This window comes from Triticum urartu, chromosome 7 (genome assembly GCF_003073215.2).
Source record: "Triticum urartu cultivar G1812 chromosome 7, Tu2.1, whole genome shotgun sequence".
Taxonomy (NCBI): Eukaryota; Viridiplantae; Streptophyta; class Magnoliopsida; order Poales; family Poaceae; genus Triticum; species Triticum urartu.
The window spans coordinates 495618072-495629023 of NC_053028.1; the positions used below are offsets into that span (position 1 = coordinate 495618072).

General features: G+C 41.4%; 1 protein-coding gene across 1 annotated transcript; it reads right to left on the reverse strand.

Annotated features, from left to right (window-relative positions):
* Positions 1 to 468: 468 nt before the first annotated feature.
* Positions 469 to 1085, reverse strand: LOC125518818 (RING-H2 finger protein ATL39-like). The gene has a single exon (XM_048683688.1). It carries the CDS (start codon positions 1066 to 1068, stop codon positions 610 to 612), a length of 459 nt encoding a protein of 152 aa, XP_048539645.1. The 5' UTR covers positions 1069 to 1085; the 3' UTR covers positions 469 to 609.
* Positions 1086 to 10952: the final 9867 nt, after the last annotated feature.

Sequence of the window (10952 nt, forward strand, 5' to 3'; positions counted from 1 at the left end):
TAGTTTTCATGACGATGACCTAGACCATTTGGACGACACATACAAGATGGCTATTGAGGGAGTTTTCTTGCGATGGGCCACCGACTGTATATCCAAATTCCTGGGTTTTTTGCGGCACTGTCACATGCTATTTAGGCAGCGGGACTGTAATCGGTTAGGCGACATGATAGACATTGATGACTACGGCAAAGGCACATCCTTGCCATGCCACCTAGCCACTCATGTGTTTCTTTATAGTTGAGCATGTTTGTCTTGTTGTCTCAGCCATTGTTTACTTTTCTTGTACTTAAACTTATTGTATGGATGTGGTGGTTGCTTTATCTGTGAAGGGAGATGAATGATTGTTATGGATTTAGCCGAACCTGTGCATGAACTCTACAAAATGGACATTTAGATCCAGATGAAATCCTTTTAGAGGGCCAACGAAACAACGATACAGAAAAAAAAAACCATCACGGTGTCCATCAGTAAAAAAACAAACACAAAACTCTCAATTTTACATCGCTGCCTCTTGTGTGCTTCCTAAACTGAGCTGACGCCTACGTTTTCAGGCAGCTCGGCACGGAGAGCAGCATGTACGCACGTCCCTCGCCGGCTTACCGTGCAAGCCTAAACAGGGGGTAGCCGGCCGACGCCCGCTGTCGGGTCGGCGTCCGAGCGGCAGATCGGGCACGTCGAGTGCGCGTCCAGCCACGGGTCGATGCACTCCACGTGGTACAGGTGCAGGCACGCCGGCAGCAGCCGCACCGTCTCCCCGAGCTGGAACGCGCCGAGGCACACCGAGCACGTGGCTGCCTCCTCCCCTCCGCCCGTCACGTTGTGCTTCACCGACCCGTTGTACTTGAACGCCGGGAGGCGGGCCGTCGGCTTGGCGGCGCAGGCCCCGCGAAGCGGCAGATCTCGGAGCAGCCGCGGCTGAGCTGCCGCAGCCCGAGCCTGGCTGTTTCGATATCCCTTGCAGCAGCCGCACAGGAAAAACGCGAACAGGAAGGCCGCAAAGGCGACGACCAAGCGGACGACGATGAGCCTACTTTGATCGGACGGCGGCGGCGGCGGCGGCGGCACCATCGGCGCAACTGCGAACAAGCTAGGCGTCACGTTGCTTTTGCTGCATTGTGTAACATCAGTCACAACTCCTGAGAGGATTCTGCGTGGGCGAAGGGAAACTGGCAAGAAGCCAGCACTGTGGGCGAGGGTGTAAAATTGCTCCGATTTATTGCCAGATGCACATACGTCGAAGACAAAGTTAGCGACGGACCTTGCGCGGTTCCTTGCTTGTTTATGCTCGATGATAACCGGGGCGTACGTGGGAATGTAACGTCATGGCTGGCAAGTAAATAATAGATAAAACACTGGGACATGGAGTTTCTGCACTAAAATCGGAAGAAATAGGAAAAATGTTCAAAATATCTGAACTTTTTTGGACTAAAATTGTTGAATGTTTTATTAGGATGCCGGATTTCGTGGTAACATTCGTGAGGTCTTGGCATAAAAACAAAACCGACATTCTCAAATTGTTTTTAAAAATTGCCTTTTTAAACATTTTTTCCGTCTAGTCCTAGATGAATCTTTTTTCATCTTGAAATTTCGCATGTTGGTAAAGCATTGAACAATGTTTGTCATAGAAAAATATCACATTTTTGTGACATTGTTTCCTTTTTTTTTCAAAATGTGTTGTTCAACTCAGATGCATATGCACACGGGAGCAGAACAATACATTCGAAAACACTTTTGCTATTTGTAAGTTATTGTGTTTTTTATAAGCCACTCATTTTCTTTTATTTCTTTCATTTTCTTTTTATTTTTTTCTTTTTCTATTTGTGTTGGTGCGTGTGTGAGTGCTAGTGATTGGTACTCCCTCCGTTCCAAATTACTCGTCGCAGAAATGAATGTATCTAGAACTAAAATACATCTAGATACATCCATACATACGAAAGTAATTCGGAATGAAGGGAGTAGGAGGGATGGATCCAAGGAGGAGCGAGCTTTTTTTTTTTAGATGAAACATCTGATTCCATTAACTCACTGGCGTAGCAGAAACGCTGGCCTTCCTGACGTTTACATCATCCGGCAATTCCTCAGCCCACAACTGTTCAGGAGATTGCCTTTGTGCACCCATAGAAGCTAGTACATGGGCGAGAATGTTACATCCCTTTGGCGCAAAGGAAAAAATTACAGAATTAAAGTGAAGCCTGGCAAAGATGCGAATATCCCTAAACATAACTCCTTCAGGTGCAAGATCAAAATGCTGCTTTGTACCGCCCGCACTAAAGGTTGGTAGTCTGATTCAATAGTAATGTCCACCATACCCCAATCAGCCGCAACTTGTAAGGCCTCAGAGCACGCTGTCGCTTCCGCCTGCATCAGACTTGCCAGGTGGGTGAGGCGATCAGCGCCTGAGCCTCTCACAACACCCTGACTTACCAGGAGGAGCGAGCCTTGACAGGACAGTGCACACGCAGTCACGCGGGCCCTTCATGCAGATCATTTCATTTCTGATGCATGTGTATATGTGTTTATGATGTGGCACACGGGAAAGAGAGAAATATGGACCCGACATCAGATGCAATTCACTTGGAGTGTATCAAAAGACGATAATCTTCATGTCGTTATTATAATATTGGTTGAACATTGAGTACAACATGGATGTTAATGAGGAAATCTCCACCGGGTAGGTCGACGACGATAGTCAGCCCAGCCAAAGGCCCAAGCCCATAAACACTAGCACTACTGGGAAACAACCTACCAGTGGCGGGCTAAGCCCAAAACTGTGCTCGTCACTGGCCTCCCGGCCGATTTGTCTCAAAAAAAAAAAATCAGTGGTGGCCGATAGACTTGCTTCCTGCCACTAATAAAGGCACGCATTAGGGGCAATCACTTGGTTCTGCCTGCCACTACTAGTAATTTGAGGATTTAAAAATAAATATGCACGCACTGTACAGTGATGTACGTAGTACAACTCATGTAATATATATTGTTCACATGTACATATTGTGTTATTCTTTTACCCTTTCAAGGGATGGCAGTTCATGTAGTGACTAGAAGGGTTGTGCGCGCTTTGTTGCGTCATTTGTGTTTTAGGGATTTTCTAGAAAAATCTTTTGTTTGGCGCATGAGGGAGATGATGATGTATGATTTATGAATTATATAATAAGGTGTTTTGGTGGGGCATTTTAGAGGCGTGATTATGTGTTATTTGCTAATAAATCCACTTGTATGTGAGAAAGTTTCTTGGCCTGATGAACGAGTGTACTATATTGGTGCTACTGTGTCATACATTGATGATTTTTTTTCCAGGTGATGAGAGAGTGCGGGGGAATCATGGATTTTTGTAGGCAAACTAGCTGATTGATTTGAGAAATCATTGGCTCGGTCAAAATCATGAACCAAATTAAAAATTGGGCACCTCAATCGAAATCATTGACCTAGACAAAATTGTGAACCAGATCCGTAGTTGAACACCTCAATTGGTTAAAAACTATGAACCAAATTCAAATAACCTCAATCAAAGTTTTTGCCCATTCAAAATCGTGAACCAAACTCAAAATTTAATACCTCAATTGAATGAGAGAGCTCCAAAGTTAAAGTAACATAGTGTACTTGTAGATACCATTGGATAGTTTTTGCACATTTTTTTTTGAATGATGGGTGTACCCCAATGGTTCATCCAAATACATATGAGAGATCATATTGCGCAGGCAAAATTTGTAGTATTATAATTCCAACAGAACATTGGTACCCCTAGCTGCATCTATATATCTTATAACATCCTTTGGAAGAATACATGCTATTCTGCTACAATGAAAGCAGGAAATGTTAGGAAGAATATACTTAGGTGTGTTTTATCATTATCGTTATTTTGTTGTTATATTCTAGATAGCGTTGATCTCATATTTTATTATTTAATATTTCAAGAATGTGCTTCTAGCATAGTGTTAAGTCCTCTGAGTGTAAGGCTAAAACCATGGTTCTCACGAGAAGAGCCTCTCCTTTAGTTTGCAGTTACGCCACCACAGAAGATAGAGACATTTTTCCGGGCCTTTTCTCAGCATAAAAAGCAATGTCTTTGGGTTTCTTCCCAACGGCCGATTTTCTTTCGTCCTTTCCAAAAATTGGGCTAGGGGACACATCGGATTACATATTAATACAAATACGGATTCCATATTCATATTATTTATACATACATCTTTTATGTTTTGTGCATTTTAAATGTAATTTTAAGGTTATGTTTATTGTGTTTTTTCATCCAGTATCGGGATACCTTCAAACCAGAATCATCTTAAATATGTTGATGGTGTGTATCATTGATTGGAATATTATGTCTAAAATCAATGATGCTTACATTGCTTCCATCCTTGATTTGTTACACAATAATACAATTTTTTGGCTAGGGGACACATCGGTTTTTTTCCTTCAACCTATCTAAAAATGATAACAAAATATTGCGTTGTATGTTTCAAAGTGGTGCCTCGTGGTTGTTTTGCCTTCTATTAAAATTCATCTTCAACCCTTTGGTCCCATTTATAATTATATTACATCTATTTTCATCTATAGTCATGAAATGTGGATCAACACTTGGGTCACACCCACATATCGAATCAATTAAAAGTCTCACAGTATCCCACATCAACACGTGGGGCATCATCTAGTATATTCTTAAGTAATTTATCATCACGATCTCTATTTATCTCAACATGCACATATGCCACCTAATCATGCATGTCCCCTCACCAATCCCATTACCTTCATTCCACAAAACATGCATGTGAAATTCTAGCATGAATAATAAACATTTATCATGAAATAAGGAAATACAAATAACAACTTTATTATTTCCTATATGGCATATTTCCTTTAGTCTCCCACTTGCACTAGAGTCAATAATCTAGATTACATAGTAATGATTCTAACACCCATGGAATCTTTGTGCTGATCATGTTTTGCTCGTGAGAGATGGTTAGTCAACGAGTCTGCAACATTCAGATCCGTATGTATCTTACAAATCTCTATGTCTCCCTCCTTGACTTGATCATGGATGGAATCGAAGCGTCTCTTGATGTGCTTGGTTCTCTTGTGAAATCTGGATTCCTTTGCCAAGGCAATTGCACCAGTATTGTCACAAAAGATTTTCATTGGACCCGATGCACTAGGTATTACACCTAGATCGGATATGAACTCCTTCATCCAGACTCCTTCATTTGCTGCTTCCGAAGCAGCTATGTACTCTGCTTCACACGTAGATCCTGCCATGATGCTCTGCATAACTGCACAAACTGACAGCTCCACCATTCAATAAAAATATGTATCCGGTTTGTGACTTAGAGTCATCTGGATCAGTGTCAAAGCTTGCATTGACGTAACCGTTTACGACGAGCTCTTTGTCACCTCCATAAACGAGAAACATACCCTTAGTCCTTTTCAGGTATTTTAGGATGTTCCTGACCGCTGTCCAGTGATCCACTCCTGGATTACTTTGGTACCTCCCTGCTAAACTAATAGCAAGGCACACATCAGGTCTGGTACACAACATTGCATACATGATAGAACCTATGACTGAGGCATAGGGAATGACTTTCATTTTCTCTCTATCTTGTGTAGTGGCCGGGCATTGAGTCTGACTCAACTTCACACCTTGTAACACAGGCAAGAACCCTTTCTTTGACTGATCCATTTTGAACTTCTTCAAAACTTTATCAAGGTATGTGCTTTGTGAAAGTCCAATTAAGCGTCTTGATCTATCTCTATAGATCTTGATTCCCAATATATAAGCAGCTTCACCGAGGTCTTTCATTGAAAAAATTCTTATTCAAGTATGCTTTTATGCCATTCAGAAATTCAGTATCATTTCCGATCAACAATATGTCATCCACATATAATATCAGAAATGCTATGGAGCTCCCACTCACTTTCTCGTAAATACATGCTTCTCCAAAAGTCTGTATAAAACCATATGCTTTGATCACACTATCAAAGCGTATATTCCAACTCCGAGATGCTTGTACCAGTCCATAAATGTATCACCGGAGCTTGCACACTTTTTTAGCACCTTTAGGGTCGACAAAACCTTCTGGTTGCATCATATACAACTCTTCTTTGAGATATCCATTAAGGAATGCAGTTTTGACCATTTGCCAAATTTCATAATCATAAAATGCGGCAATTGCTAACATGATTCAGACGGACTTAAGGATCGCTGCGGGTGAGAAGGTCTCATCGTAGTCAACTCCTTGAACTTGTCGAAAACCTTTCGCAACAAGTCGAGCTTTGTAGACAGTAACATTACCGTCATCGTCAGTCTTCTTCTTGAAGATCCATTTATTCTCTATTGCTTGACGATCATCGGGCAAGTCAACCAAAGTCCATACTTTGTTCTCATACATGGATCCCATCTCAGATTTCATGGCCTCAAGCCATTTCGCTTAATTTGGGCTCATCATCACTTCTCATAGTTCGTAGGTTCGTCATGGTCAAGTAACATGACCTCCAGAACAGGATTACCGTACCACTCTAGTGCGGATCTTGCTCTGGTTGACCTACGAGGTTCGGTAGTAACTTGATCAGAAGTTTCATGATCATTATTATTAGCTTCCTCACTTATTGGTGTAGGAATCACTAGAACTGATTTCTTTCATGAACTACTTTCCAATAAGGGATAGGTGATGACCCACAAGTGTAGGGGATCTATCGTAGCCTTTTCGATAAGTAAGAGTGTCGAACCCAACGAGGAGCAGAAGGAAATGATAAGCGGTTTTCAGCAAGGTATTCTCTGCAAGCACTGAAATTATCGGTAATAGATAGTTTTGTGATAAGGTAATTTGTAACGAGTAACAAGTAATAAAAGTAAATAAGATGCAGCAATATGGACCAATCCTTTTTGTAGCAAAGGACAAGCCTGGACAAACTCTTATATAAAGGAAAGCACCCCCGAGGACACATGGGAATTATTGTCAAGCTAGTTTTCATCACGTTCATATGATTCACGTTCGGTACTTTGATAATTTGATATGTGGGTGGACCGGTGCTTGGGTACTGCCCTTACTTGGACAAGCATCCCACTTATGATTAACCCCTATTGCAAGCATCTGCAACTACAACAGAAGTATTAAGGTAAACCTAACCATAGCATGAAACATATGGATCCAAATCAGCCCCTTACGAAGCAACGCATAAACTAGGGTTTAAGCTTCTGTCACTCTAGCAACCCATCATCTACTTATTACTTCCCAATGCCTCCCTCTAGGCCCAAAAAATGGTGACATGGGATGTAGTCGACGTTCACATGACACCACTAGAGGGATAACAACATACATCTCATCAAAATATTGAACGTATACCAAATTCACACGACTACTTATAGCAAGACTTCTCCCATGTCCTCAGGAACAAAGTAACTACTCACAACGCATATTCATGTTCATAATCAGAGGGGTATTAATATGCATAATGGATCTGAACACATGATCTTCCACCAAGTAAACCAACTAGCATCAACTACAAGGAGTAATCAACACTACTAGCAACCCACAGGTACCAATATGAGGTTTGGATACAAAGATTGGATACAAGAGATGAACTAGGGTTTGAGATGAGATGGTGCTGGTGAAGATGTTGATGGAGATTTACCCCTCCTGATGTGAGGATTGTTGGTGATGACGATGGTGATGATTCCCCCCTCCTGGAGGGAAGTTTCCCCGGAAAAACAGTGATACGTCTCCGTCGTATCTACTTTTACAAACACTTTTGCCCTTGTTTTGGAATCTAACTTGTATGATTTTAATGGAACTAACCCGGACTGACGAAGTTTTCAGCAGAATTGCCATGATGTTGTTTTATGTGCAGAAAACAAAAGTTCTCGAAATGACCTAAAACTCGACAGAATATCTTACAATAAATAATAAAAAATCCTCGCCAAAGATGAAGACCAGGGGGGCCCACACCCTGTCCACGAGGGTGGGGGGCGCCCCCCTAGGGCGCGCCCCTACCTTGTGGGCCCCCTGGAGACCTTCCGACTCCAACTCCAACTCTATATATTTGCTTTCGGGGAGAAAAAATAGAGGAGAAGAAATCAGCGCGTTTTACGAAACGGAGCCGCCGCCAAGCCCTAAAACCTCTCGGGAGGGTTGATCTGGAGTCCGTTCAGGGCTCCGGAGAGGGGGATTCGTCGCCGTCGTCATCATCAACCATCCTCCATCACCAATTTCATGATGCTCACCGCCGTGCGTGAGTAATTCCATCGTAGGCTTGCTGGACGGTGATGGGTTGGATGATATTTATCATGTAATCGAGTTAGTTTTGTTAGGGTTTGATCCCTAGTATCCACTATGTTCTGAGATTGATGTTGCTATGACTTTGCTATGCTTAATGCTTGTCACTAGGGCCCGAGTGCCATGATTTCAGATCTGAACCTATTATGTTTTCATGAATATATGTGACTTCTTGATCCTATCTTGCAAGTCTATAGTCACCTATTATGTGTAATGATCCGGCAATCCCGAAGTGACAATAATCGGGACCACTCCCGGTGATGACCATAGTTTGAGGAGTTCATGTATTCACTATGTGCTAATGCTTTGTTACGGTTCTCTATTAAAAGGAGGCCTTAATATCCCTTAGTTTCCATTAGGACCCCGCTGCCACGAGAGGGTAGGACAAAAGATGTCATGCAAGTTCTTTTCCATAAGCACGTATGACTATATTCGGAATACATGCCTACATTACATTGATGAATTGGAGCTAGTTCTGTCTCACCCTATGTTATGACTGTTACATGATGAACCGCATCCGGCATAATTATCCATCACTGATCCGATGCCTACGAGCTTTCCATATACTGGTTTACGCTTATTTACTTTCCCGTTGCTATTGTTACAATCACTACAAAATACCAAAAATATTACTTTAATTTCATTACTCTTTTGTTACCGTTACCACCACTATCATATTACTTTGCTACTGAACACTTTGCTGCAGATACTAAGTTTCCAGGTGTGGTTGAATTGACAACTCAGCTGCTAATACTTGAGAATATTCTTTGGCTCCCCTTGTGTCGAATCAATAAATTTGGGTTGAATACTCTACCCTCGAAAGCTATTGCGATCCCCTATACTTGTGGGTTATCAAACAGCTCCGCCGGAGCTCTAGATTGGTTCCACCAAGGTTTCGCCTCGTGGCTGCGGAGTTTCGTCCTGAAAGCTTGCTTATGATTTTTTTTCTCGACGAAAGACTCCATATAGCCCAAGATGGGAATCAGATGGCCACCAGGGGGCCCACGAGGCAGGGGGCGCGCCCCCACCCTCGTGGATGGTGGGTGGCCCCCCTCTGGTACTTCTTTCGCCCAATATTTTTTATATATTCTGAAAATAATTCCCGTGGAGTTTCAGGACTTTTGGAGATGTGCGGAATAGGTCTCTAATATTTGCTCCTTTTCCAACCCAGAATTCCAGCTGCCGACATTCCCTCTCTTCATGTAAACCTTGTAAAATAAGAGAGAAAAGGCATAAGTATTGTGACATAATGTGTAATAACAGCCCAGAATGCAATAAATATCGATATAAAAGCATGATGCAAAATGGACGTATCAACTCCCCCAAGCTTAGACCTCACTTGTCCTCAAGCGAAAGCCGAAATCGAAAAATATGTCCACATGTTTAGAGATAGAGGTGTCGATAAAATAAAATACGGACATGAGGGCATCATGATCATTCTTAGAACAACAACATATATATTGTCATATGATCTCCTATGCTAAAGTAACAATTCATTCACATACTCAAGTATGAATCAGAAACTTCATTGAAAACCAACAAACTATAATCTCAGTCATTGAAGCAATTGCAATTTATCATAACATAGGAAAGAGTCAATATAAGAGCTTCTCAGCAAGTCCACATACTCAACCATCATTTAGTCTTTCTCAACCATCATATTTATGGTTATGAAGTTTTAATCAGACACAGAGAAAGATAGGGGCTTATGGTTTCGCCTCCCAACTTTTTACCTCAAGGGTAATGTCAACAATAATAGTTCATGAAAACCCACATCCAATTAGCCATATATATCAGGATCTTTCCAACACATTGTGCTTGCCAAAGGATAAAATGTAAAAAGGAAAGGTGAAGATCACTGTGACTCTCGCATGAAGTATAAGACAAGAATAAAAGACAAGCCCTTCGCAGAGGGAAGCAGAGGTTGTCATGTGCTTTTAGGGTTGGATGCACAAAATCTTAATGCGAAAGAACGTCACTTTATATTGCCACTTGTGATATGGACCTTTATTATGCAGTCCGTCGCTTTTATTTCTTCCACATCACAATATCGTATAAAGCTTATTTTCTCCACACTAATAAATCATACATATTTAGAGAGCAAGTTTTATTGCTTGCAACGATGACAACTTACTTGAGGGATCTTACTCAATCCATAGGTAGATATGGTGGACTCTCATGGCAAAACTGGGTTTATGGATATTTGGAAGCACAAGTAGTATCTCTACTTGGTGCAAAGAATTTGGTTAGCATGAGAGGGAAAGGCAAGCTCAACATGTTGGATGATCCATGACAATATAATTTATCTCAGATGTAAGAAAACATAACCCATTACGTTGTCTTCCTTGTCCAACATCAACTCTTTAGCATGTCATATTTTAATGAGTGCTCACAATCATAAAAGATGTCCAAGATAGTATATTTATATGTGAAAACCTCTCTTTCTTTATTACTTCCTATTAATTGCAACGATGACCAAAACTATGTTTGTCCACTCTTAACAACTCTTATTCATCATACTCTTTATATGTGAAGTCATTACTCTCCAAAAGATCCATATGATCTCTTTATTTATTTTTATTTCCTTTTCTTTTATTCTATTCCCTCAAGATCATAGCAAGATAATCAAGCCCTTGACTCAACATTAATCTTTATTATATATAGCTCACGGACTCGATTGCATACAAG

Excerpts from the sequence above, each read along its gene's own strand:
- LOC125518818 (XM_048683688.1), bottom strand. The coding sequence starts at position 1,068 with ATGGTGCCGCCGCCGCCGCCGCCGCCGTCCGATCAAAGTAGGCTCATC.